This window comes from Scylla paramamosain, chromosome 32 (genome assembly GCF_035594125.1).
Source record: "Scylla paramamosain isolate STU-SP2022 chromosome 32, ASM3559412v1, whole genome shotgun sequence".
Taxonomy (NCBI): domain Eukaryota; kingdom Metazoa; phylum Arthropoda; class Malacostraca; order Decapoda; family Portunidae; genus Scylla; species Scylla paramamosain.
The window spans coordinates 18286236-18314197 of record NC_087182.1 but is presented as its reverse complement, the minus strand read 5'-3'; the positions used below and the strand labels follow the sequence as shown (position 1 = coordinate 18314197).

General features: G+C 41.5%; 3 protein-coding genes across 8 annotated transcripts; 2 read left to right on the top strand and 1 right to left on the bottom strand.

Annotated features, from left to right (window-relative positions):
• Positions 1 to 112: 112 nt before the first annotated feature.
• LOC135089336 (ethylmalonyl-CoA/methylmalonyl-CoA epimerase-like) lies at positions 113 to 5685 on the top strand. The gene is made up of 4 exons (XM_063984885.1): positions 113 to 364; positions 3404 to 3999; positions 4364 to 4493; positions 4867 to 5685. The coding sequence occupies exons 2-4, from the start codon at positions 3803 to 3805 to the stop codon at positions 5068 to 5070; spliced, it is 531 nt and encodes a 176-aa protein (XP_063840955.1). The 5' UTR covers positions 113 to 364; positions 3404 to 3802; the 3' UTR covers positions 5071 to 5685.
• Positions 5686 to 6160: 475 nt separating this feature from the next.
• Positions 6161 to 10107, bottom strand: LOC135089335 (26S proteasome non-ATPase regulatory subunit 6-like). The gene is made up of 7 exons (XM_063984884.1): positions 9634 to 10107; positions 8936 to 9141; positions 7927 to 8072; positions 7508 to 7663; positions 6936 to 7108; positions 6619 to 6787; positions 6161 to 6512 (listed from the first exon to the last, which is right to left on the bottom strand). The coding sequence occupies exons 1-7, from the start codon at positions 9776 to 9778 to the stop codon at positions 6338 to 6340; spliced, it is 1170 nt and encodes a 389-aa protein (XP_063840954.1). The 5' UTR covers positions 9779 to 10107; the 3' UTR covers positions 6161 to 6337.
• Positions 10108 to 14140: 4033 nt separating this feature from the next.
• Positions 14141 to 24183, top strand: LOC135089334 (protein cycle-like). 6 transcript variants are annotated; one of them, XM_063984882.1, is made up of 14 exons: positions 14141 to 14318; positions 16281 to 16405; positions 17073 to 17370; positions 18482 to 18574; positions 18830 to 18947; positions 19319 to 19486; positions 19897 to 20012; positions 20247 to 20389; positions 20589 to 20727; positions 21162 to 21280; positions 21721 to 21809; positions 22019 to 22251; positions 22938 to 23151; positions 23648 to 24183. In XM_063984882.1, exons 2-14 carry the CDS (start codon positions 16299 to 16301, stop codon positions 23815 to 23817), a joined length of 2007 nt encoding a protein of 668 aa, XP_063840952.1. In that variant the 5' UTR covers positions 14141 to 14318; positions 16281 to 16298; the 3' UTR covers positions 23818 to 24183. The 6 variants fall into 6 exon arrangements, with proteins under 6 accessions (XP_063840952.1, XP_063840950.1, XP_063840948.1 ...); XM_063984880.1 differs by having other exon boundaries at positions 14154 to 14396; positions 18473 to 18574; XM_063984878.1 differs by having other exon boundaries at positions 14157 to 14392.
• The last annotated feature ends 3779 nt before the right edge of the window (positions 24184 to 27962 follow it).

Sequence of the window (27962 nt, the reverse complement as noted above, 5' to 3'; positions counted from 1 at the left end):
GAACTATAATAAATATCACTCCCAACCCTTACATTTATCTGGGTTAAATATATGTTAATCAGCTTTCTAAGTATGTTTTTATCTATCTGTCTATCTATTTATCAGACAAGATATCAGAGAGCAAATAAACTTTTTTTTTCTATTCTTTATACCTCATTCTATAACTACCGTATTTTTCAGAATTATATTTTCAACAATTCAACATTTTAATTGCGCATTCCCTGCAAAACATGCCATAAAACAGAGCCGAGGTAGAAGACTTGCCGAGAAATCGTGAGATCCGTTGGCGAGTGTTACCAAACAGTCAGTCGGTTACGCGCTTCGCCGGTGGTAAGCAGTAGCCTTCCCTTCACTCTGTTATCTGGTGAGTACGAGGCTTCTACGTTATGTTACAGGTTGGGACAGGTGATGGAGGTTGTTGGAAGAATGTGTGTGTCTGTTAGTGAAGTGAAATACAGGCGAATTATAGATGGTTCTCTGTTTATTAATTAGACGGATAGTAATCAGTATTTCGGGGATTGCGACCTAACATTGAGGCTTTTCATTATTATACAAGTGTGGGACAATTGATGGAGGTTGTTTGGAGAGTGTGACTCTGTTAATGACATGAAATTCAAGAGGTTAGGTGTGTATTAATTCTTTATTATACCGGGGACAGTTGGTGGAGGTTGTCTGGATAGTGAATGTGTGCGCGGCCGCTTGGTGACTGGTGTTCAGAGTCGTGGTTGCCTTAAAATTCTCGCTGTGTGTCTTTATTTGAGATGTTTAATTGTGTACCATACAATACCTTGCTTGCATATTTAGGAAAACAAAAACTATAAATGAATGAATGGATAAGTGAATAAAAATGAAAACAAGCAGCCAGACTATTAATCAAACCAGAATTAGTGTTGTGCTACAAAAGATAGTGAGAAAGTAAAGTTAATGATGAATTTGTTGTTTGTTAAGATGTAAAGACAACTAAAATAAATAAACTGCCAACAGGAATGGTTCATGTAGTCAGGCCAAGGTGTTCAGTCCTGTCAACCCCACTCTGGGTACTGACCAGGAGAGGTATAGTGCAACCCACTATGACATCCCTTCCCTCCTTTCTCCTTTTCTCTGTTCTAACAATTTCAAACTCTCCTTGGCTTTTTTTTCGTCAAAGTATTACTGATAATCCATTCACGGATTAACTTGACTAGTGAGAGTTTGTGTTCAACAAACTCTCACTAGTCAAGTTAAGTCACATATTTGAATAGGAGAGTGGTATGGAAGTGGGAAGATTTTCAGGATAAATAATGGAAAGGTCGTTTCAAAACAAAACTGCAGTACAGTTGTAATCTTCATTTTTTTTTTTTTTTATGTAGGAAGGACACAGGCCAAGGGCAACAAAAATCCAATAAAAAAATATGCCCACTGAAATGCCAGTCCCATAAAAGGGTCAAAGCAGTGGTCAAAAATTGATGAACAAGTGTCTTGAAACCTCCCTCTTGAAGGAATTCAAGTCATAGAAAGGTGGAAATACAGAAGCAGGCAGGGAGTTCCAGAGTTTACCAGAGAAAGGGATGAATGATTGAGAATACTGGTTAACTCTTGCGTTAGAGAGGTGGACAGAATAGGGGCGAGAGAAAGAAGAAAGTCTTGTGCAGCGAGGCCATGGAAGGAGGGGAGGCATGCAGTTAGCAAGATCAGAAGAGCAGTTAGCATGAAAATAACGGTAGAAGACAGCTAGATCTGCAACATTGCGGGGGTGAGAGAGAGGATGAAGACAGTCAGTTAGAGGAGAGGAGTTGATGAGACGAAAAGCTTTTGATTCCACCCTGTCTAGAAGAGCAGTATGAGTGGAACCCCCCCAGACATGTGAAGCATACTCCATACATGGACGGATAAGGCCCTTGTACAGAGTTAGCAGCTGGGGGGGTGAGAAAAAACTGGTGGAGACGTCTCAGAACACCTAACTTCATAGAAGCTGTTTTAGCTAGAGATGAGATGTGAAGTTTCCAGTTCAGATTATAAGTAAAGGACAGACCGAGGATGTTCAGTGTAGAAGGGGGGGACAGTTGAGTGTCATGGAAGAAGAGGGGATAGTTGTCTGGAAGGTTGTGTCGAGTTGATAGATGGAGGAATTGAGTTTTTGAGGCACTGAACAATACCAAGTTTGTCCTGCCCCAATCAGAAATTTTAGAAAGATCAGAAGTCAAACGTTCTGTGGCTTTCCTGTGTGATATGTTTACCTCCTGAAGGGTTGGACGTCTATGAAAAGACGTGGAAAAGTGCAGGGTGGTATCATCAGCGTAGGAGTGGATAGGACAAGAAGTTTGGTTTAGAAGATCATTAATGAATAATAAGAAGAGAGTGGGTGACAGGACAGAACCCTGAGGAACACCACTGTTAATAGATTTAGGAGAAGAACAGTGACCGTCTACCACAGTAGCAATAGAACGGTCAGAAAGGAAACTTGAGATGAAGTTACAGAGAGAAGGATAGAAACCATAGGAGGGTAGTTTGGAAATGAAAGCTTTGTGCCAGACTCTATCAAAAGCTTTTGATATGTCCAAGGCAACAGCAAAAGTTTCAACAAAATCTCTAAAAGAGGATGACCAAGACACAGTAAGGAAAGCCAGAAGATCACCGGTAGAGCAGCCTTGACGGAACCCATACTGGCGATCAGATAGAAGGTTGTGAAGTGATAGATGTTTAAGAATCTTCCTGTTGAGGATAGATTAAAAAACTTTAGATAGGCAGGAAATTAAAGCAATAGGACGGTAGTTTGAGGGATTAGAATGGTCACCCTTTTTAGGAACGGGTTGAATGTAGGCAAACTTCCAGCAAGAAGGAAAGGTAGATGTTGACAGGCAGAGCTGAAAGAGTTTGACTAGGCAAGGTGCAAGCACGGAGGCGCAGTTTCGAAGAACAATAGGAGGGACCCCATCATGTCCATAAGCCTTCCGAGGGTTTAGGCCAGCGAGGGCATGGAAAACATCATTGCGAAGAATCTTAATACGTGGCATGAAGTAGTCAGAGGGTGGAGGAGAGGGAGGAACAAGCCCAGAATCATCCAAGGTAGAGTTTTTAGCAAAGGTTTGAGCAAAGAGTTCAGCTTTAGAAATAGATGTGATAGCAGTGGTGCCGTCTAGTTGAAATAGAGGAGGGAAAGAAGAAGAAGCAAAGTTATTGGAGATATTTTTGGCTAGATGCCAGAAATCAGGAGGGGACGTTTTCTGTTACTGAAGAAGTTTTTGGCTAGTTGGAGAACAGACTTGGCATGGTTCCAGGCAGAAATATAAAGTGCTTTTACTACTCATGTGTCCCTGCTTGGTGAGTTTACATGAGGGTTGACCTGATTGGTACTTAACTGAGTGAAGTGATTAGTTCAGTGTCCTCACAGACTATTGTGACAATTCCGTTCTCCCCGGCACAGATCTGTGGATGTTATGAGGAAGTTACCGCAGGCAAGCCGTTTGGCTGACTACCTCCACAAGGGCATTGTGCTGACTTGTGTTGGCATCACTCTGTTTGGCACCATGAACTTGGGCATGCGTGTGTACAACTACTACTCTGTGATTAAGCCCCAGCGTGACCGGGAGGAGGAGAGGCTCAGTCTTGCCGAGAGGGAAGCCAGTGCTGTCGAGGTGGAGATGACCGATACTGCCTTGCCCCTCAAGGCTTAGGAAATATTCTTTAAACTTTAACTCATTCTATTGAGAAGTTTTTGTTGCTTTATCATTTTATTACATTATCACAGAAACTGGAAGTTTGGTGTATTTTTCCTAAAGTACAAGTGATTCATTAACTCACACTGTAAAAGAACATTACAACCATGCTGAGGTCAGTGTATTGTGCTGCTCGTCTGGCTGCCAGCCGTGTGCCTGGCAGTGCTGGCCACCGCTGGTTGAGCCAGACTGCTATGCTGAGTCAGGCACCCACTGAGATTCCCCCAGCACTCTGGAAGCTTGGCAGGCTGAACCATGTGGCCATTGCCACTCCAGACTTGGAGAAGAGCACTGCCCTCTACAGGTACTGTACCCTCACACCTTGGCATGAGTGTCATCTCTTGCTCCTTCTTTGTATCTTTAGTTCTTGTCTTCTGTTCTGTTCTTTCAATAACTCTCTTCAAATACAGGACTAGCCAGACCTGCCTGCACACACACCTCTCTTGCAGTTGTTAGTATTTTGATTTTCCTGGCTTTTATATACTTCTCTGTAGTTACTAGTATGTTTGGTCCTCCCTTTCCTCACATAACATTGTCTTTCCCTACTCATATCTCACTTTATGATATCCAGCTATATTAGAAATAAAAGAAATTAGTTTAGCTTTAAATAAAAAAAAACTCTTGTGTACAATGTCATGTTTTGTTGAGTGTCCTTGTGTTGAATACAGGGACGTGCTGGGGGCTGAAGTGAGTGGAGTGGAGGCACTACCCGAGCATGGAGTGTACACAGTGTTTGTGAAGCTGGACAACACAAAGCTGGAGCTGCTGCACCCACTTGGGGACAACAGCCCCATCCAGGTAGGCACCACACTGTTTTGCATGTGGCTAGTTTTGCAGCTTTTGCTATTCTCTGTCTGTGCAATTTACTGTACATGTGATTTTTATTTAGCTCTAAGCAATACCTAGTTTCCTCTGCCAAATTGAGACTTGTATAATTCTGTAATGATAGTGTTTTTGTGTGACTGTGGTGTTCAGAATTGTGGCTGCCTTTGAACTGTGTGTGATATTTGTAATCCTTGTGTATATGTTCCCAAAGTATTAAGAACTAATAAGAATGGCCATTTCCAAACACAGAGAATGATAAGGATTACAAAAGGCCTGGAAGAATCAGCATCATTGTGTGTGTAGTGATATGAAAGTGTTTTATAACTGTTCACTTCAACTATGGCAGAATTTCCTGGACAAGAACAAGAATGGAGGGATGCACCATATTTGCATTGAGGTGAACGACATTCAGGCGGCCATGAAGGACCTCACCGCACAGAACATCCGGTGCCTGAGCAAGGAGCCCAAGATAGGAGCACACGGCAAGCCAGTGGTGTTCCTGCATCCCAAGGACTGTGCCGGTGTGCTAGTGGAGCTGGAGGAGGTGTGAGGTGGGTTGGTGGGTGTGTTCCCTCTCCTAGCACAGGAACAGAGTACAGATACTGAATTTTTGTTTTTCCATGCTTATTATTATCAACAAGTTAGAAGTTTGGAAAAAATGTAGTGATGAAATAAGATGTGATTACTGCAAGTACTAATACCTTATGATATACTGTATTGCTGTGGTGCACTGTAATATTTTTTAGTTTTGTTTGAAATAGTATTGAGATTAAGAATGCATTCTTTGCATTGATTTGTGGTTGGAAATAAAGATGTTGCTGCATAATGCAATATAGGTAACATTAAACAGTGGTATAGTGATCTTGTTTTCCAGTAGATCATAGTTATGTTTTAAAGGTTTTTGAGGTGTCAAATGTTCATCAAATAGCTGAAAGAACATTGCTTTTTGAAAATATATTGCTTTTCCATGAGGACTAGATGACAAGTATATTTAATATCTAAAACTGTTGAAGTGTTTAGTTCCATTGAATAACCCAAGGAACACTGCATTAGAAGACACTTTATTTAGGTGATTGTTTTTCTTATAACTTGATTATAAAAAATGTCATAGATGTTATTACCATCTGACCAGTTCACATTGTGTAAATAAATAGATTATACCGATTTTGGTACTTTGTTACACTACATAATTCTCAAGTGTAGTCTTAGTCCAGCCTTTCATGAATTCATCAGATATGGATTTGTGGGGAGAGGTTGGAGGAGGAAACATGATCCATCTGCAAACTGTGTGGCCAGCTTGATGCATCCAGTTAAAGTACTGACTTGCAAACAGCTGTGCATGTGCAGCTGATGCAAGCAAGCCTGGGCAGCTTTAAGTACATATATTACCACAGCAAAAGTTTTCACATTTGAGGTTGTCCTGCAGGTTTTGAGTTGTCACTTTTTCACATATGCATTTTGGTGAAATGTGTAATGCCAGTTTCCTTCATCTTTTATTTTATGCAATGTGAGTGTCTTTGATGTAGTCTTTCATAAATTGTGTATTGATTGGTGTATTTCCTATTAGTATGAGTACAGTATGGGTGGGTAATCCTGGGTTCCTTGGTGTTTGAAACCTTGTAGGCAATAAGAGACAAACATATACAAGAAATTTATTAACGTCCTAGTTTGTCACATTCATAAATAACGATTAAGTTGCATCCTTCAAAGGTGAGAGGACAAAACCCAATCTCAAAATTGCTGTATAGACATTCTCCTCAAATGATCCTAAAGTACAACAAAGTGTGTTGGTGAAGTATAGAAAACACCGAGTGGAGCTAGATATTAATGACTCTAGACAACTTCTGTACTCGGTTGAGCAAGATGTCTCCGTGCTTGATGACCGCTTGGTACTGCCAGTTCTTGGAGTCTGGTCGGTTGGTCTCCACGATGCCTCCAACCTTGTCTATCTTGCAATGTAGGCGGCCAGCAGCAATGTATCGTGACAACTCCCTGAAAAACACAAAGAGGAGGATGTACAGACTTTGTTACAAACTATATCCACTTGAGTGACAAGAGTAAAACATAAATAATCGCACAAGTAGTAACAATTTCCCACCTATCGATGAATTCTGTGGAGACTCCGAAGGCTGTGGCCATGTACTGTAGGGTGAGTGAGCGATAGGACTCCAGCAGCTGTGTGTAGGCCAGGATCCTCATCTCCCTCACGTAGTACCGGTAGTGAGGTGCTAGCAGACGGTCGTGCTGCAGCTCATTCTCCACCCAGGCTGATAAAGTAACAAACACATAATATCATGAGGCTCAGAGGAGCAGAGATGACTGACCTATAAAGTGTCTATTGAGGTTAGTTAAAAGACAGGTGACTTAAATTTGCACATTAGAGAGAGAGAGGGAAGAAAATGTAGCACCACTCACCCAGCTTTTGGAAGAAGGTCTGGTACTGGCATTCATACAGGGAGAGGAGGTAAGTCTTCAGGTCCTGGGAGGAGTGCAGCACCTCCTGGATCTCTGACCCCTTGACCACCTTGGTGCGCAGGTCATTCCGAGGCAGAGCAATCATGCACACCAGCACTGTGTATCCCACAAACCTGCCAACACAAAGCAAGTAGTAAATACCTTGATGTCTCCATTATGTAACTACACTTCATGGCACAGTTTTCTTATTTTGGCAGCATAATGAGTTTTATTCTAACTACATTTACTGTGTTATTTCAATGCATGAGGAGCTTTTTATTCTAGCTGTATTTATTATGTTGAGGCAAATTTACTAAAAAATCAATGGAATTTTTAAGAAATACAGGAAGCTTTCTATTTTGACTATCCCTAAGATAATTTTATTAGTTTCTTGTGAGCTTCTACATAATGAAAGGGGAACTGTCTGATTAACTAATATTTTGGAGCCACAAATTAAGCCATGGCCACAATAAAGAGGGAAACACCAGCAAAGCAGACCACTGAGGCAGGTGCACAGGTGCTGTGTGGCCCACCTGGTGTAGTCCATCAGCTCATAGGAAGTGAAGGTGCTGATGGTGTCCAGGAAGAGGTTGGCTGCCTTCTTGAAGTCCCGAATGGCCATGCAGTACACTCCTTCATACACCTTGAGTCTGTTGCGGCGGTCCCAGTCTCCTCCTTCCTCAATGAGACTGTGGTGAGAGATGTGAAAAATCTAGGTTTATATAAAGGCCAGACAAAACAATTTGGCCAATTGGTGAACAAAATGATGATGAAAAGGAGTCTAGAAATGTGAAAAGCACAATCTGTATTTTTCAAACTGAGAGGAATATGAAACTTAACACATCAGAAGCATTATGAAATACAAAACTGATGCTGAGGAGAAGAATAAAAGAGTAATAGTAAAATAACATGACAGACAAGACTGAAGCAACCCTAAGGAAATGCTGCCCACCTTTTAGCCTTCTCCAGGTTGCGTGTGATGAGCGAGTGGTCAAGGTAGAAGAGGCCAAGACGGATGTTGTGGAAGACAAGGTCGAGGCGCTGGCCGAGGGAGACTGTCTTGTCGTAGGTCTTGGCAAATGCTTTGATTGCCTCCTCCTGCCGGCCGGAAAGAGAACACTGCTTCACATACAGCACGAGGAGAGCTGCTCTAAACGTGCACCGTCCCAAATGCATCATACAAACGCAAGAAGCAACTCAGTCTTTGTGACACCATTTCTTGGCTCTGGAGTATTACTAAACTAGAGGCAACAACCAGATGGATGTAAACATTGAGGCTAATGCTGAACAAAGTGAGACACGAGTGAAATTTAGTGAAGAACAAACCTAATGAAACAGATCTGCTTTATTTTTACTAATATTTTCAGAGAGTAACTCATCCAATGACTGCCCATGTTACCAACTAACTTGGATGTTTACCAGTGGAAAATGTACAAAATGTGCCAGATCACACAGTTTAATAATTCTGAGGATGATAACAGTAAAAAAAATAAATAAAATAAAATAAAAATAATAATAATAATAATAATGAACAAGGAAATTATAAAAGTGATGCCTCTTCCTGTATTTAATAATTCTCTAAAGAAGACAACACTCAAAAAATTAAGAGATGATAAGAGACACCATCTTTTATTTTCTCACCAAACTGGGATGCCAAGAAATAAACCAGACTGCTCACTGCCTACACTCCACAAGCATGGCACCCTTCAGACCTTAAACTCTTTCACTGCGACACGACACAATTAGCAGCACCAAAAAGTAACGTACAAAATCTTAATCAGCATCTACAAGAAAGAAAGGGATTGAAATAAAGAGATTGTGCATTTTTATACCCAGTTTAAAGCTTGGAGGTGGCTAAAGAGCAAATAAAGACATCTCAGAGTGGTTAGTAATAAAAGATATATGTACCAAACAGTAGTGAAAGGGTTGAACAAGCATGCAAGTGATCCAACTGGCTTTACCTTGTCTCCGATGCGGGACAGGTACTCCGCCTTCTTCAGGTTGGCCTCCCGGATCTCTGTCTCACCCATGGACTTCTCTGCCTCATCAATGGCCTCGTTCATGGTCTTCAGCTCTGTCTCATTCTCCTTTTTCATTCTCTCCAGCAGCCCTGAGTCCAATTGCCACCCAAGGTCTCGGCAGCATTCCTCATAGAAGGGCGCCATGTCTGGTGGAAGTGTGGTGGATTGGTGTTAGTGCTGCAAGTGACAGGTGCCCCATAAAGTGTGGTGGTTGATGAGGGGCAGCCCATGCAGGGAGGTAATAATGAGAGGCAGCGCACAATGAAAAGGAATAAGTGAACAAACATGATTTTTTTTAACTAATGGAAAATATTCTCTCTCTCTCTCTCTCTCTCCCCCTTGAAAACTGGGGATGGTCAAAGGGGAGAAAGAAAGAAAGAAATAATGATACTACTACAAATAATAATATTTATCATTATTACTATTATTAATATTGCTATTATTCTGTGTGTGTGTTGAGTGCAAGTCTGTAACAAATGTAAGTCTATAAATGCAAACAGATATACATTTTTTTTTTTTTTTTTTGATATGCATAAAATCTAAAAATCCAGCAAAAGGGACACCTAAACAATGCGTCAGACCTCATGAATAACAATAATACATAGAGGAGGGCAGCAGGCGGCACACTGAGCACTCACTGTCCTTCTCGATGGCCTGAACCAGCTCCTCCTTGATGGCCGGGTCATTCTTGAAGTCACTGAGGGTCAGCTTGAACTTGAGCTGCGCCAGGTGGAGGTCGGGGTTCTTCTCCAGCCCCTGCTCTTCCAGGTTCTCCACAGGCATGGCGGCTTTTTCTTACTCTCCCTTACTTATAGAGCTTCACCAGTACACCACGGGACTCGAGATGCCACGGGAAGATGTGATAGCAGAGGAGAGCTGTAGTGTTCCCTCCACGGTGACTCGCCGCCGCCTGTTTGTCAACAACACCACAAACACTCGACTTCATTACTGCACTTTCTTCCCCGGGCTGTTGTTATCGGTTTATGTCACTCAAGTGCAAATAAGAATATCTACAAAAAACAATTAAGAAGTATGGAAATAGTTGATACTGTGCAGTGAACATATGCAGCCAAGAGAAAGTGATCGAGCTATGAAGACTTTTTATTTGATTTCCAATGCTCTTTCTTTGTATTTTATTGATAAATCTATAATGACGCATTTTTACATTATTATATGATTAAGATTTAGATTCTTTATATGTGGCCATATGTAACTAATGTCGAAGAAATTTAGCTCTGGAAGAGTTAAGGATGTATGCAATGAGCTCAGGCAGTGGAAGTTCGACTTAGTCGGGCTCACTGAGACTCACCTGAGAGATGATGTATGAATGGAGGGATGCGAGTATGTTATGATTGGAAAGGGGCGTAAGGCACAGGAAACACTGGGAGGAGGCGTAGCCCTACTCTACAAGAAAGAAAGAGGACTGAAAGTAGAGGAGATTGATGTGGGGGAGTGTACAAGTAGTGAGGATGTGCTTGCAGTTATTATAGAGTGGAATGCATGGATGGTCGTGGCAGACCAGAGAAGGTGGTACTGGTGATAGCGTACATGACTGTCATGGGTGAAAGAGCAGAGAGGGAAAATAGGAGGAAGTATGACATACTTAAGAAAGCTGTAAGAGAGCATGGAGAGGAGAGAGTGCTAGTTATGGGTGACATGAATGCACATGTGGGAATACTGGGGAACAGGTGAACAAGAATGGTGAAATGCTTGGAGAGTTTGTTGATGAACCGGAGCTGGGAAATCTGAATGTTACTTTGGCTGAGGGGCGTGTGACTTGGAGTGCAAGAGAACAGGAATCGGCAATTGACTACGTGTTGGTGAACGGAAGAATGCGTGAAATTGTGTCGCATATGTGGATAGATGAGGATGGTTTGGTTGATATTGTGTCTGATAACAACATGCTGGTTATGGAGTGCTTGATGGAACTTTCAAGTTGATCTGAGTGAGAGAAGCTGGGACGACGAAAGTGTGCATGACGTGGAGCATCTGAATGAGAAACTGGTTGAGGACGTGAGGGGTGCTGCTGAGAACCAGATAGGGTTTGTGAGAGTAGGTAGAAGAAAGAATGTATGTAAACCATGGTGGAATGATGAAATCAGAGCGGCTAGGAAGGAGCGAAAGAGAATGAGTAGACAGTGTAGATGGCTGAGGAAAAAGAGGCATGAAAGCGATGAGGCAGAGAATGAGTATCAGAATGCATGGGCAGCGTATGTGAAGCAGCAGCGGTTGACAAGACGAATGATAATGAATGCTAAAGTGAAGAGTGAGAGGAGTGTGATTCAATCTTTAAGGGAGAAAGGTATGGAAGTTGGCCGTGAATGGTACAAGTTCATGAGAGGTGAGAATATGTCAGGCAGTGTTGGTGTGGAGAGTCTAAAAGTGGAGGGTGTAGTTATAACAGAGAAGGATGGAATCAGGGAGGCAATCAAAGGGTTCTGGGAAGAAGTAGGTGGGGTAGGTGAGATGTTTAGTGTGAGAGAAGAATGTGTAACACTGGAAAGGAAGAATGCAGATGAACTGGATGAAAGAATCAGTAGGGATGAAGTGGAGAGGTGTGTGAGAAGGCAGAAGAATGGCAAGGCAGCAGGTCCAGATGATATACCCTATGAGTTATACAAGAATGGTGGGGAGGTAGTGATAGACAGAATGACTGAATTATTCAACCGAGTGTGGGATGAAGAGAGAGTGCCAAGAAAGTGGAATGAGAGCCGAGTGTGTCTGTTGCATAACGGGGAGATTTAAGAGTAAGAATGAGCTGAAGAACTACAGGCCAATTGCATTAGTGAATGCAATAGGTAGAGTTTTCAGTGCAGTGTTGAATGAGAAACTGTGTAAATGGATTGAGAGAGCTGGAGTGCTGGGTGAAGAACAGAATGGTTTTCGTGGGGATAGGAGAGCTGAGGACAATATGTTTGTGGTGAATGAAATGATCGAGAAGAAAAAGAAGGATGGGGGTAAATTGTACCTAGGTTTTCTGGATATAGAGAAACCTTATGATAGAGTGAACAGAGAAATGCTAGGTAGAGTCTTAGAAAAGATTGGATTGAGTGCAAAGATAGTTAACATAGTGCAAAGTATGTATGTGGACACAAGAGCTAGATACAGATTAGGAGACATAGAAACAGACTGGGTGAAGAGTGAGAGAGGAGTTAGGCAGGGCTGTATATTGTCACCAACCCTTTTTAGCCTGTATACAGAGGAGCTAGCAGCCAGGATGAGAAGAATGAATGTAGGGGTAAGTGTGGGGAATGATAAAATATGTGTGCTCCTTTATGCAGATGACGTAGTTGATATGAGTGAATCGGCAGATGTGGTATGGAGACTTGGAGAGAATGAGTTGAGACAGGTGCAAGAATACAAGTACTTAGGGATGTGGATGAGTCCTAGTGGGTGTGCAAAGGCAAAGAATGAAGAGATAAGTATGGTAAACCAGTGGGTAGCTCGATTGGGAAGCGCGGCAAGGATGAGAGCAAGTATGATGTGATGAGAGAAGTGTGGAAGAGTGTGGTTGTGCCATATATAATGTATGGTATGGATGTGATTGCATGGAATGAAAGTGAAATTGATAAATTAGAAGTGGGCCAGAATAGAATAGCAAGGATGGCACTGAGTGCACCGAGGTGCATAGCAGTTGAAGCCTTGAGAGATGACATGGGATGGAGCACCCTTAGAGAAAGACTCACAAAAGCCACACTTAGGTAAAAGATTAGTCTTAAGAGAATGGATGATGCAAGAATAGCAAGGAATGTGTACCTGTGGAATGAAAGTGGAAGCAAATGGAGGAAGAGATGCATGAGAATGACAGACAGGAATGGATTGCAAGTTGTGTGGGCGATAAGAATGGCTGGGAGGAATCAAAATGAGCGTGAATGGATGGTAAAAAATGGAGGCAGAGTGGGAGCCGAATGGGATGTGAGAAAATGGAAGAATGAGATAGGCAAAGAAGTGAAATGTGTGAGACTGAATGAATGGAAGAATGAAATGGAAAGAAAGAAGACCCTGGAATGGTACAAGGAGAAAGAGGCCCCGAGGTATGAAAGGTGGTATGATGGAAGCCTGGGCTGTGATCTTCTCTTCCGAGCGAGGGCACAGTGTATGGATGTGAATGCAAGGAGTTACAGGTGGTCTGAGTCCCGCAGCAAAGTGTGCCAGATGTGTGACATGGGAGAGGATGAGACGGTGGAACATGTGGTGCTGGAGTGTGTGAAGTATGCCAGAGACAGGAATGAGATGATGCAAGTGATACTGACTGAGTTAGGGCATGATAGGAATGAAAGAGTGGAGAAGACAGGAAAGGAATGGATAGTGTTGTTGCTGGGACTGTGTAGAGAGGAGAATGAAAGGATGATTGAGGCGGTGAAAGAGTTTCTGGAGAGAATGTGGCGTGCCAGGTGTATGAACAATTAGGATAGAGGATGCTGTTCGTTTCTCTTTTTTTCCCCCTTTCTACAGGAGTTGTCGATCCAAAGGCCTGGCTCAGGAGTGATCCTGTGCCACCTGTACCATCAAGATCAAGAACATCATGACTGTTTTGAAGCTAATAAAACGCCATCTTGGAACTCTTCTGGTCAATCAATCGTAAACAGTATCATGTATTTTGCTTAAATGTATTGTAAACTACGAGCTGAATTTTTTTCTTTAAATAAGGAGACACTATGTTATATATGCTAAGTATATAACAAAGTTTTTGAAATTTATCCAAAGTACTGATGAGTTGAATGGCTGACACACTCGACTTCAGTTATGCATTATTGACATTTTGATGGCAGCCCAAAGTCTTTCAAAATCATGATATCTTAGCAATAGCAAAACCACTTGTTCCATTACCAGTATAAATATTATTCTTATATGACCTCAATTGCTGGAATTTGGCACAAATTTTTGAATGATGAAACATGAGACCTGCAGAATGCCATTAATGTTACGTAAGTTGGTGTGGCTGGCGGATGTAAGACAGTTAATACTCACCAGTACCTCCTTTACCATGACCTGGGAGATATAGAATAAAGTACCCACATTAAAACATCTCCGCAGATTAAATACCACCATCTGTCATCGTGCAGCACGTGGCGGGGCAGCACGAGGCACGTACATCAATCACAACAACAAGACGCACGTGCTTGAGTCCCCCCTGAAAAGCGATAGTTTAGTCCGCCTTTTTAAGAGACTGAGAGCAGCTGACTGAGGGATTTGTTTTGCTCTGTCCCTTAGTCTCCCTACGAGTTATATCTACCATGTGATGAGCTATGCCAGTCCCGTCTGTGGATAGATAAGCAACCATCCATTTAATCTTCTATGCTCAGTCTCAGGGAAGCTCAAGGTACAGAAGGAAGGACAGCCAAGGCCGCTCTAGTGTCACCTGTGTGCGTGGGAGTTATTAGCCCTCATGCATGTGTAGGTGTGCTGCTGGACTATCTTTTAGGATGTGTTTAGGCTGTTAATGTATTCTGGGTGTGTTTTTGTGTGTGTTCTGAAGGGACGTGCTTGTGTGTGTGCGTGTGAGGGTCATAAGAGGTGCTCTGGTGTCCTATGTGATGACCCGTGTGTATCCTTGCTGACTGGTCATTTCTTGAGGTTTGTATAGTTTTCTTGTGTTTTTAGTTTGCTATATCTTGTCCAGTTATTAAGTCTGTTGAGAAGTGCTGAGAATTGTGATGGGTCAGTGAAATAGGTGAGGTTTTAGTAGGTTAAGAGTGATTTCGGCAAATCTTACCAATAGCGGATTACTTGGTTCTTATGTATTCTATCGCCGCCCCCTCTCCAGGACAAGCGAGCCTGGTGACCTGGTGGGAAAGCAGGGTGTTAGGGTGGGAGATGCCAAATTTAGTATTGTTCAGTGCCTCAGAAACTCAATTCCTCCATCTTTCAGCTTGACACAACCTTTCAGACAGCTATCCCCTCTTTATCAATGGCACTCAACTGGTCCCCTCTTCTGCACTGAACATCCTTGGTTTGTCCTTTACTTATAATCTAAACTGGAAGCTTCACATCTCATCTCTAAAACAGCTTCTACTAAATTAGGCATTCTTCGTCGTCTCCATCAGTTTTTCTCACCCTCTCAGCTGCTAACTCTGTACAGGGGCCTTATCCATCCATGTATGGAGTATGCTTCACATGTATGGGTTTGGTTCTTTTCATACCACTCTGCCAGACAAGATGGAATCAAAAGCTTTTCATCTTATCAACTCCTTTCCTCTAACTGACTGTCTTTAGCCTCTCTTTCATTGCTACAATGTTGCATCTCTTGCTATCTTCTATCATTATTTTCACACTAATTGCCCTTCTGACCATGCTAACTGCATGCCTTCCCTCCTCCTGTGGTCTCATTGCACAAGACTTTCTACTTTCTCTTCCCTATTCTGTCCACCTTTCTGATGTAAGAGCTAACCAATATTCTCAATCATTCAAATTCAGGAACTCCCTGCCTGCTTCTGTATTTCTCTTTTCCTGTGATTTGAACTTTTCAAGAGGGAGGTTTTAAGACACTTATCCTTCAATTTTTGACAATTGTTTCTTGTCTCTGCTTGGGGACTGTCACCTCAGTGGGCCAGTTTTTTTCTTATAATTTTCTTGTCCTTGGCCAGTACCCCTCCTACATAAAAAGAAAAAAAAAAAATCTGAGTTACTTGTACGTGTTGTTTGCCTTACAGTGTTAAGCCCTCAGGTAGTACAGGAAATCCAGACACTGATGCCATCCAGTTAGCCTTGAACAAAAACATATTCTGGTGTGTAGCTACACTCAACAGTCTCCCTTACATACACAAACTTACATACATAGGTATGTTTGCTTGTGTGTATTTATTTATTTGTCTACTTGTTTCCTCTGCCTATCTATATCTGATGTCTGGCTTAAGAGTTGAGTCTTTTGCTGCTCCCACTCAACTAGATCAGTGTCTCAGGGATTAGAGCCACCAGGCATTACCACACCACTGCCCAGACTTGCTTGTGTCTGCATATAGCGTCAGGTCAAGGTATTAATTTAGCTGTACAGAAACTAGTGCTTTTTCATATTCTCAGATGAAGGGATGAAGTCATTGATACATATAAAATTTTACATGGCCTTCTTGAATATATGCATTTGCATAGCACACAAACACACAAACACACACACAAACTTGTACTCCAATCTTGATATTTCCTTTTCTTTACATATCTCCCATCTTCCCATAAGTTTCTAGAAGCATTTAAACATCCTTCCTTTTCTCGTAGTATACAGAACCATCATCTTATCCTTCTGGCCATTGATGCATGCCTAACCTCTCCCTCTCTCTCTCTCCTGCAGGAGGTGACAGCCACCAGGATGTTTGGCCTGGGGAACTTTGACTACCCCAAGTACCGATCTGAGTGCAGCTCCATCGCCTCCTTTTCCTCCGACAATGGCTCCAAGAAGCGCCGCGGCTCCTTCTTGTGAGTCTCCTGGTCTTCTTACCTAATTGTTCTTACCTGTTGTATTTCTAATTGTCCTTCCTTAGTTGTATTTTTGCAGGTTTGAGTCATGCTTGTAATGTTCTGTCTTTTAAGGTTAGTTTGTCATATTTATCTTTAAAGCTATGAATGCTCCTTGCAAACACACACACACACACACACACACACACACACACACACACACACACACACACACACACACACACACACACACACACACACACACACACACAACTTCATGAGTCAGTGCATTTCATTAGAGAGGGGAATGATGCCTGTATATATTTGATTCTTATTTGTTCTCCAACCCTGTAATGGAAAATAAGGATGTGGGTCTTACACCAACCTTTATTTTCTTGTGCTTCTTAAGTTTCCATTCCATATGTGCACAGCAACACCAACTTTTATTTTCTTGTGCTTCTGATATTTCCATTCCATCCATGCATAGTGATACCAACCCTTATTTTCTTGTGCTCCGGATATTTCAGTTCCATCCATGCACAGTAAACCCTTATTTTCTCATGTTTCCATTCCACCTATGGACAGGGACACCAACCCTTATTTTATTATGTTTCTAAAGTTTGAGTTCCACCCATGCACAGGGACACAAAGCCTTATTTTCTTACACTTCCATTTGACCCATGCACAGGGACAGTAATGATGATGAGGGCGAGTCCATCAAGATCCCTCGTACATCTGGGGAGTGGAGCAAGAGGCAGAACCACAGTGAGATTGAGAAGAGGCGGCGGGACAAGATGAACACGTACATCATGGAGCTGAGCAGCATCATCCCTGTGTGCACCTCCCGCAAGCTGGACAAGTTGACAGTGCTGCGGATGGCGGTGCAGCACATGAAGATGCTGCGTGGCTCCCTCAACTCCTACACCGAAGGGCACTACAAGCCGGCCTTCCTCTCTGACGACGAGCTCAAGAATCTGATCCTCCAGGTATACTTGTATTTTTTTACTTATTTATTTACTTATTGATGTAAGAGGGAGAACTAAGGATAAGGAAAGGCAGGAAATCAGGAGCTGCCTTCAGATAAGTGACATGACAGTGATAGTTTTTACCTCAAGACCACACCTCTTTTTTTTAATTTTCCTCTCTAATAATAAGAATAAAAAAAAAAAAATAGAATAAAATGTTATAATAGGATAGTACTACCTGGCCTACCAATTCCTAACACCAGGGGCAACAAAGAAATGGGAAAAAGAGGCCCACTGCAGTGCCATTCCCAAAAGTAAGGTCAAAAAGGGTCATCCAAAATAAGTGTCTTGTGACCTCTCTGTGTTTATTGTTCAAGCTTACTTACTGTAGGTCAGCTTTCAAGATGGCTGTTTTAATACACTTCTTTAATTTTTTATAATCCTTTTGGCACCTTCAGTGGACCTTTTTTTGTAGCCCTTTGCCAATATTCCTCTAATATTAAAAAAAATAGAAGGTGTCGGCTTATCTGGTTCAGCTTATCTTGTTCAGGTTTATGGAGGATTAATGGACTCTTGTATGGCTTCCATTTGTTGGTTATTATTCCGAAAGTGTTATGTCTATACTAATAAAACCATATTTTTTCTAACAAGCAGTTTTTGTTTATTATTTTTATCTATCATCCAGCTTCACAGTTTCAATTAGTTACTTGTATTTGTTATATGTTTAAGCAAAATTGTTTCTCTCTCTCTCTCTCTCTCTCTCTCTCTCTCTCTCTCTCTCTCTCTCTCTCTCTCTCTCTCTCTCTCTCTCTCTCTCTCTCTCTCTCTCTCTAATAATTTTCCATTTATCTTTCAGTTATTTTAATTTATCAGTTTGTTAAGTATTATGACCCATAATTTTTTTGTGTTTGTTTATGTAAAGTTATAAAATATTTATTACTTATGCTATTTTTAACATCCATCATAAAATGCAAACTTTTAGATGTCAAAACCACCTTATGCCATTGAGAATGTTGAGGGTTTGGTGTACAAAGTGTTGGGTGTTGATATCAGTGCAAGGTGGTGAGGCGTCACAAGCATGTGCCATGACAACTAACACAGAGGTGTACGCAATTAACCACAGCCTCTTCAGGCCGCTGATGGGTTCCTCTTTGTGGTGGGGTGTGACCGCGGCAGGATCCTCTATGTGTCCGAGTCTGTCTACCAGACACTTCACTACACTCAGGTAGGCTCTCTTGCACACCTCACTTGTTTATGAATGAATGATAATCTTTAGGAAACATTTGTGAGTAAAAGCTTATAAAAGATTAGTTATAGTCTCTTGATTCATTCTATTTTCAATATTTTGAGATCAATATATGTAACATTTATACAAGACTGAGGATGGTATAAATGATAAGGGAATGAGTATGCAATTACTTCAAAACTACCTGAGAGTATAATGATAACCAGTGTGTGTGTGTGTGTGTTTGTGTGTCAGGGAGAGCTGCTGGGGACGAGCTGGTTTGACATCCTGCACCCCAAAGACTTGACCAAGGTGAAGGAGCAGCTGTCCTGCTCAGACATCAGCCGCAGGGAGAGGCTTGTTGATGCCAAAAGTAAGTTGTTTCACCCACAAGATTGAATCATGTTTTCTTACAACTCAAAAGTAAAATCCTCAGTTCTTGCTGTGGTCACTATCATCCCAGTAAGTTCCCAAGGTGTCCTCTTGTGAGGCAGTCAGTGACTGCTCTGTAGAACCCAATCATGGTCACCCTTCAAGGTTTCAAGACACTTATCCTCCAATTTTGGATAATCCTTTAGGCTTTTTCCTTATGGATTGTCACCTCAGTGGGTCTTTTTTATTTTCCTTTCTTTTTTGTTATGTTAGACCAGTGTCCCTCTTACTGATTCTTACTGATTGGTCAAAACTATATTGTATGGCCACCATCTTACAACACAAACAACTGTTCTCTGCCTGTGTTGTCAGCACTCCTGCCGGTGAAGACAGACGTGCCCCAGGGCCTCACCAAGCTGTGCCCGGGATCACGGCGGGCATTCTTCTGCCGCATGAGGTGCAAGTCAGCGCCAGTACTGAAGGAAGAGGCGGACTCCTCCACGGGCTGCCCCAAGAAGAAGTCCAAGTCACAGAGCTCAGGTGAGGCACTGGCAGGGTCTGGCACTGGCACACTCCCCAACCCTGACAAACAAACCCTGCCTCTCAACATTTTAATCCATGTACTGTTGGTCAGTCATGAATTACTAACCTCCTTCTTATGAATTTTCAAGTTGTGAATAAAATTTTTGTTCTTTATCTAGATGTATGACTTCAGAATTTCCATTAAAAAAATAATAATAATACTTGAAAAAATTTTTTGAGTACTTTGAAGATGTTTTAATTGGAAAAATAAAAATCTATAAGCCTATATTATTTATTTTTTTTCCATACCATTTCTAACAGATGTAACTTTTTTGCAGTGCATTTTACCTGTACTTGAGTTGCTGTTTGTGGCAGTGCATCCTTCTTCCCTCAGCTGACCACACTAAGTCCTGTCATTTGTTTTCCAGATAAGAAGTACAGTGTGATCCACTTTACTGGCTACCTCAAGTCCTGGGCGCCCACCAAGGACCCCCTGGAGGAGGACTCAGGCAGTGACTCGGAATCCTGTAACCTGTCCTGTTTGGTGAGTCACTGAATGAGTCTCAGACATGTCCACACATCACTCATAATGGTTTCCAATACTTTAACTTATCTGGAGATGAAAGATTTTTATTCTATGGCCTGGAACAGACAGACAGCTTACATAGATGAGGTGAAGACTAAGCCCTTGTCACTAAAGGAGTTCTAGAGGCTGGTAAAGGTGATGCAGAGGTGGTGTGAGGGTGTCAGTGTGTCATGGTGGTGGTGTGTTCTGCAGGTGGCAGTGGGCAGGGTGCACCAGCCCCTCCTGGCCTCGGGGGCACAGGAGGCTGCAAGGTTTGGCCGCACTGTTCCGCCACAGTCCATTGACTTCATTTCCAAGCACACCAGTGATGGCAAGTTCGTCTTCATTGACCAAAGGTAAGTTGGGTTGTCTTCCTTTGCTTCCTCATGTCATCATTCCAAGTAACAAAAACACCAACATCTTGCATCACGCATAGCCATGTCAAGGGTTGAATATAAAAGAGACAAAGGTATTACTTGATACATCGTAGAGAACAGAGAAAGTGTTTGGCAGACAGAAATATTTCATTCATATTGTCATTGGTTTTCCCTGCAGAGCCTCACTACTGTTAGGGTGGCTGCCTCAGGAGCTGCTAGGGTCCAGCATGTATGAGTACTTCCACCAGGACGACATTCCCTTCCTTGCCGAGACGCATCGCTCCACCCTTCAGTCCTCAGAGAGCTGCAACACACAGGTATGCTCTGCTCCACCCCTCCACACACTCCTCAGGCTCAAGAGTGTGTGTACAGTGAGCCTCAGTGAACCAGTGAGTCATGTTGCTTGTGAACTATTCATGAATTAACAAGTTGTATATGGGGAGCAATGATATGCCTCGATTTTCTTTCATTTAATGTTTCTTTCTTTCTTTTTTCTTTTTTTGTTTTTATGTGATTTATGTTCCTATTTTATTTTTTTATTTTTTTTCATTTTTATGCATAACTGCAAATTCTACATTTATAAGGTAGAAAACAACAGAATTACCTTCTTCATAACAGTCAAAATGTGCAAATCTAACGTTAACATATTGAAATTTCACTTGTACCACACCATTTACCTTCAAACTCCATATACTGGCTGCAATTCTAGTAAACATCCTCACCCGATCAGTGTCCCATCGACCCTCCACAGGTGTACAGGTTCCGTACCAAGGAGGGCTCCTTCGTGCGGCTGCAGAGTGTGTGGTGGACCTTCAAGAACCCCTGGACCAAGGACATTGAGTACATCATCTCCAAGAACAGTGTTGTCACGTGAGTGTGTCCTTGCAGCCTGCCTTGAGTGGCCAAGTCTTTGGCATAAACAGTAAAATCTCATATTGGACCTATTTTGAGATTCATTTTTATTGGATTTGAGAACATACCTGACTCAGTTTTTAATGTATTTTTAATGAATGTAATGGGTGTAAAGGTAAGCCGTGCCATTCTCCATCATCTTGGCTTTGTGTAAAGGTAGAGCTACAACTTCCAATATTACTGTGTGTGAGGCTATAGAGATGGAACTGTGACACCCTTTATTATTTTATTCTTGTGTGTGACAGTGTAAAGATGAAGTTGTGACACTCATTATTTTATTATTGTGTGTGAGGCTGTAATGATTGACCCATGATACTCATTATTATTTTATTATTGTGTGTGAGGGTGTAGAAATGGAGCCATAACTTCTATAATATTGTCATTGTTTGTGTGTGCAGGTCCGAGGCAGGGCTGGTGGAGAGCTCAATGGCCAATGAGGCAGTGTCACAATCCTTCAACAGCTTCAATGAATTCCTGAGTTCACCTGGTGAGTGTTGTGTTCATACAGATAGACAGAAGCCAAAGTATGTTATGATACAGTGAAATTTAGGTAATAGATGAACATTCCAGATACACAGTGTAGTTTGGCCTAAGATTCTATATCCTCGTAATCACAAGCTACTAATGAGATTCTGAATACACAGTGCAGTTTAGCTTCTGTTTCCCACTAACCACTAGCTACCAATGACATTCCAGACACACCACCACCAGGCAGCGCAGGTTCCTCCAATACCAACAACAGACTCATTGGGGGAGGCATGCACGCTGGGAAGATTGGCCGGCAGATAGCGGACGAGGTTCTGGACAGCCAACGCAGGAATGACTCAGCCTCCAACAGTCCTGTGTCACCCTTCGAAGGCATCCTGGGCTCTGGGGCTTCCGACCGCTCCTTCGCTGCCCTCCTGCGCTCTGACATGACAGCACATAGGGTGAGGATGAGGGGCTGGTGACTGTTTGCCTTGTTTTAGTGTGCAGAGCCTTACAGTTGTGTGGTCCTGTCTCTGTATTTTGTTAAGCCTGTGGAACCAAAGTTAAAATTTTATTCTACACTTGTTCCAGATTATTTTATTATGATTGAGATGCAATAACAATCAAAATTATATTCTACATTAGTTTCAGACCACTTAATAGTGATTGAGATGCCAAAACAATCAAAATTATGCTGTAAACTTACAGTGGATCAGTTTATTATGTTTAAGATCCCAAAACAGTCAATATTTTAGTCTAAACTTGTACTAGGTCACTATTTATGATTGAAGGGCTAAAACAGTCAATATTATACCCAAAACTTGCACTAGGTCACTTTGTTATGACTCAAGAGCTAAAACAATCAAAATTATACACAAAACTTGCTCTAGGTCACTTTATTTATGATTGAGAAGACCAGACAAGTAGAATTGTAGTATAAACTTGTCCGAGATGATTTCATTATCAGACTTAGAGTGATGGCAGTGTAAAGGTTAACTTATATGAACTAAATACTTGATCAAGGAAATAAAAAAGTCAGAATTCTAACCTAAATTTGCCCTAGACCATTTAATTATTAGACTTAAGGAGTGACAGCAGTTTAAAAGGAAAGATACATGAAGTGACCTCTGCTGTTCCTTCCCCACAGAGTAATGTCAAGAACAACGTCCTTCTGAGCAGCAACACCAGCAGCTGTTCCGGCAGTGACACTAGCAGAGGGCCACAGCTCAACAACACCACCACCACCACCACTGCCAACAACAACCATCACCACAACCACAACAACCATCACACCAACAATACCATACCTGCCTCTGACCGCACCACCAACTTCAACCACAACAACAACCACAGGCAGCTAGGTAGGTTATTTTTCTGATTTATCTCTTCCTTTTCTCTTCCTCCACCACTTCCTCCTCCTCCTCCTCCTCCTCCTCCTCCTCCTCCTCCTCCTCCTCCTCCTCCTCCTCCTCCTCCTCCTCCTCCTCCTCCTCCTCCTCCTCCTCCTCATCCTCCTTCACTTGTCTCCCATTTGTTCTCTCATTCACTACTAAAATTACTCTGTCTGTAGTCTGTTTCCAATGTTCTTATGAGTTAGATACCCCAAAAAAGATACCCCAAAAAAGAAAAGTGATATCTACAAATAATATAAATAGAATCATTGAATATCTGTAAATTACTACTACTACTACTATTAATATTTTTGCTTTTCCTTTCTTTATTTTCAGTCTCATTCTCTCTCTCCTGCCCTCCCTCCCTTCATATATTACTTCCAGCTCCCCCATTTACCCATTATTGCAGTGCTACATGACCTCATAACCACCAGTTCTCAATCTTTCCCCCTCACACCCCCTGCAGTGTCCAACGAGGGGGACCTGATGGATGTGGTGAGTGGGCGCGACATGGAGACAGATGGGACAAGCGACTCAGACGAGGCAGCCATGGCAGTCATCATGAGTCTCCTAGAGGCTGATGCAGGTCTGGGAGGGCCAGTTGACTTCTCTCACCTCCCCTGGCCTTTACCATGAAGGACACTAGCTACATCACATTTGCCCTTCCCATTCAGTAAGGTCTTTGTTGTATCTGTGTCCTCCCAGTGTCATGTTCCTCTCTCCTGCTGTGGCATAGAGGCATTGCAGTCCTGGCCGTTGCAGGGCCGTCTGGTGGCTGGTGAGTGCTCTGTGATGCGGTGGTCTGCAGGAGGGGTCTGTGGCTCTCTGGGGGACGTCACCCATTGAGGACTTTCAGTAGTGGAGTACAAATTTCCAATCATGTATGGGATTTTCTCATCCTTTTCTTGTACTGCAATGCCATCCAGTGAATAGCTGTCTACTACTTTGTAAGACCACTTTAAAGATTTATGACTTTTCTTAAAATAGGAAAAAAAAAACAAATATACGTATATATCTATCTATATTATTATGTATCTAGAAAATTTTGCAGTTTGTGACTTTAGCCACTCTTTGACACCTCATAGATTTTTATTGCTGTCGTCATTCTTCCACTTTCCTTCACCCACCGCCAGGCCGGGACGTAATACAATAACCTGGCAGCGCAGACTGCATCGTGTGGAGATATGTTGTGTGACTGATTATTGAAGCTCTGTGTGTGTGTGTGTGTGTGTGTGTGTGTGTGTGTGTGTGTGTGTGTGTGGGTTTTAGTGAATGTGTGTGCATGCCAGGTACTTGCTCAGTGTGAAAGCTCCATGGCAAGAAAATCACCTCTATAAGATATTTAATATACTGAAACTAAGCTAATTCTGGAGTAAACGCTCAGAGAATAAGTAATACCGAGCTGAATATTCCCCATCTGTACGTTGATTGCCACTAAAATGCTCACAATACAGTTAATAAGGAAAACCTGCCGCCTCATCCACCCGACCCTTACGACCCAAGCTGGAAAACAGAAGCCATGATGTAGATATTGCCTCTTTGCCTCTGTTGTTTGATTAGCTGTGAGTTCATGGGGTGTGGTGGTGAGGCTGGCAGGGCTTCCTTCTGACCTTACTCTCCCTGCAGCTTGTGGCATTGCTCTCATATTTGTGTTGTTTCAGTGTGTGTGTGTGTGTGTGTGTGTGTGTGTGTGTGTGTGAGTGTGTGTGTGTGTGTGTGTGTGTAAGGTAGCTCTTGGTTCCTGTGACCTCCAGAGAAGCAAGTGAAGATTTCTGGGGAGTTATCAGACAGAAATTATGTGTGTATTGAAGTGAGGTGTATTTTTTTATGTATATTGTCATATGTTTATATATAATAGAGTCATGTGATTATTATTATTTACGTATCTGATTTTTTGCTACTTTATTTTACCAATTGATATATTTATTATTTTTGTGATCTTTTATTTTGTTGATGATTGTTTTTATTTACATATTTGTTTTTTTATGCTACTTTATTCTACCTATTGATATATATTACTTTTTATTATCTTTTATTTTGTTGATTTGATTGGAGTTGAAATTTACATGACTTGCATTGTGCACGTTATCATTTAGTGCTTTCCTTACTTTTATCTGATGTTTATGTGTGCCTTTCCTTGGCTACCACCCCTCACCAGAATACTGACATGATATATACATATTTGTGCATTTCTCTCACTTCTTCACATCTTGACATTGCACCCACCTCAGCCTCAATGCCCAGGCCAGAGGACGTCATATCACTCTTCACTGTCCTAGAGGCTGTAACTTCACGAGGGCATCTTCCATAGTAACAATAATTTTTATTTTTACAAAGAGACAAGGCTTGATGTCTTCTCTAAGCCATATTCAGCCCGGTACATAGTGTTATGCATTGTTGTTGTTTTCAGTTTTGTTTTTGTTATACAGCGGAAAGGTTCATGTAGTTTTGAGCTCTACCTATGAGGGAGTGAGTAAGTAGACAAGAACTAATTGTAGCCTTGTTATCAGTGTTAAAATCTCCACACTCAGGTGTTTGTTGGCATTGATAAAAAGACAGATTTCACCATTATGAGCTTATCTGGTAATTGATAAGTTAGTGTATTTTAATCAATTTATCACACAGCTGTTGAAATAAATATCTTTCCATCTATCCATCTATCTTTCCATCTGTATCTGTCTATCTGTCTATCTATCTTTATCTATTCATCTATCAGTCAATAACCAAATCATGACATTGGGTGCATGATATTTCAGTAACTGGTGCAATTATTCCTTCACACTGCATTAGTTAAGAAAAATTGGCAGTCTCCATAAATATATATTGCCTTAAGCACCATCAAAATAACATGAAGCTCAGTCTAGTCATTGGTGGTGCTTCTTCTTCTGGTTTATATTGACAGCACACATTAACTCCTCAGAAACTTTCCCTTTGTGTCTTACTGTTGTGTGTCATATCCAGCTGCAGTTTCTTGTACTCTTTGGCAGCTGTGTCAAGCAATTTTTAAAAGTGTTTTCAGTGTCACCTGCATTTTCAGAGGGACAGTTTATGTTCCACTGTTGACAGCATAGTTACTAGTACTTGGGCAGCTGGGTGTCCCTTGAGGGAAAGAGAGCTGATGTTTTTGTGCTGGTACGAAGAAGGATCCTGTAAAATCCATGTCCTTTTCCATAATATCTGTCTCTCTCTTCCCATAATGCGAGATTAAGTAAGAAGAGTCATGTAGATTCAATATCTCTCTCCTCTTTGTTAGTCAGCACCCCTTCAGTTACCCTGCTACCAATGTATTAGTGGTATATTAAATAATGGAGTTGATTTTACACACACACACACACACACACACACACACACACACACACACACACACACACACACACACACACACACACACACACACACACACACACACACACACACACACACACATACAGACAAAGGAGAATAAGAAGGAGAGATAATATATGTAACACTATAGACAAGGAGGAAATACATACAAGGTGACATTGATATTATATTTGACTAGATTCATTTGATCTTGTGTATAGAAACATGCATACACACACACATGAAGAAGGAAGCTTTGGGATGGAGGAGGGAAATGTTAAATGTTAAAGTTAGAAATACAGGGTGGCACTAGTTATGCTCCATGTAAGTATGCTGTATCAGATGCCTCTGTTGTTCCTTTCTTTGGGGATTTCACACTCATCTGCATTTGCTCAGAAATCATATTAACCCTTTCACTGCTGTTTGGCATATCTCTTTTTAATCTTCTCATACTTTCACCTCTATTGTATTAGCTAGAAATTGCAAAATCCTTTCTTTTATGCCTTTCTTTCTTGTAGATGTTTATAAAGACTTCATACCTCGCTCTTAATGCTGTGAGTTGTTCCATATCACAGTGAAAGGGTTAAGACACAAGTCAGTGACCTTACCAATACTAAACTGTCCCATAGAAATTACTTGTCTCAGGTCTAATTCATCATCTTCCAGTGGTCCAGTGACGTGATATTGTTGTGTCATGTTGCTCATTATTTCCTGTTAGTTTATGAATAAGAGTGTCTTGCATTTCATATTTTTTTTTCTGTATGTACTTATTGTCACCTTAAAACAAATTGCCAAAGTATTTTTTATATTTTTTTTATTTATTTTAGGTGGAAGTTGAAATGAAAATAGATTTCTTTTGTCTAGTTATTTAAACAAAAAAAGTTGAGGCATATTTTAGACCACTTACACTAGAAATGAGTAAGGCAACTATACCAGTAGGTGAGTGATTTGGTGGAAAGAAACAAGCAAAAATCCACAAATTGTCATGTGTAGGCCTGATGGCTTCTTGCAACTTCCCTTATTTCTTTTCTTAAATTGCCCAAAAAATGACTTAGTCTGTTTATAAGGGTGACACTACTGTTGTTGATGTAATGCTTGCACTGAAAGCCACCAAAAGTACTGCAGTAATGTACTTTTGAGATCTTTGAGATTACTTAGTGAAGATTCTTTGTGGTTAGAACTTTTAAGTTGCAGATACAAACTTGAACTTGACTGAAAAAGATGTTTACTGGTGAATGTTCTTGATTACGGAATCTTTATAAAAGGCAAAGAAACTTAACCCTCTGAGTCTTGTGGCTGTCATATACTCTTATTTTAGGCAAAGATTACACAGTTTTACAAAGACCCACAGGTGCTGTCTTAAATCAGTGACCTGTGTGTTGCATCTGCAAAAAAATTCTCGGTCTAAAAGTATCTAATTTCACACAATTTAGAGTTGAAATGGACTAATTCATCAT

What these genes read in the sequence shown, in the direction of transcription:
- LOC135089336 (XM_063984885.1), top strand. Translation starts at nt 3,803, where the DNA reads ATGCTGAGGTCAGTGTATTGTGCTGCTCGTCTGGCTGCCAGCCGTGTG. An exon ending in AAGAGCACTGCCCTCTACAG is followed by an intron (nt 4,000 to 4,363) that starts GTACTGTACCCT and finishes TGTTGAATACAG; the next exon opens with GGACGTGCTGGGGGCTGAAG. An exon ending in GGGACAACAGCCCCATCCAG is followed by an intron (nt 4,494 to 4,866) that starts GTAGGCACCACA and finishes CAACTATGGCAG; the next exon opens with AATTTCCTGGACAAGAACAA.
- LOC135089335 (XM_063984884.1), bottom strand. Translation starts at nt 9,778, where the DNA reads ATGCCTGTGGAGAACCTGGAAGAGCAGGGGCTGGAGAAGAACCCCGAC. An exon ending in AACCTGGAGAAGGCTAAAAG is followed by an intron (nt 7,664 to 7,926) that starts GTGGGCAGCATT and finishes CTCTCACCACAG; the next exon opens with TCTCATTGAGGAAGGAGGAG. An exon ending in TCCACAGAATTCATCGATAG is followed by an intron (nt 6,513 to 6,618) that starts GTGGGAAATTGT and finishes TGTGTTTTTCAG; the next exon opens with GGAGTTGTCACGATACATTG.
- LOC135089334 (XM_063984877.1), top strand. Translation starts at nt 14,294, where the DNA reads ATGCTCAGTCTCAGGGAAGCTCAAGGTACAGAAGGAAGGACAGCCAAG. An exon ending in TTCGTCTTCATTGACCAAAG is followed by an intron (nt 20,390 to 20,588) that starts GTAAGTTGGGTT and finishes TTTTCCCTGCAG; the next exon opens with AGCCTCACTACTGTTAGGGT. An exon ending in CAGAGAGCTGCAACACACAG is followed by an intron (nt 20,728 to 21,161) that starts GTATGCTCTGCT and finishes GACCCTCCACAG; the next exon opens with GTGTACAGGTTCCGTACCAA.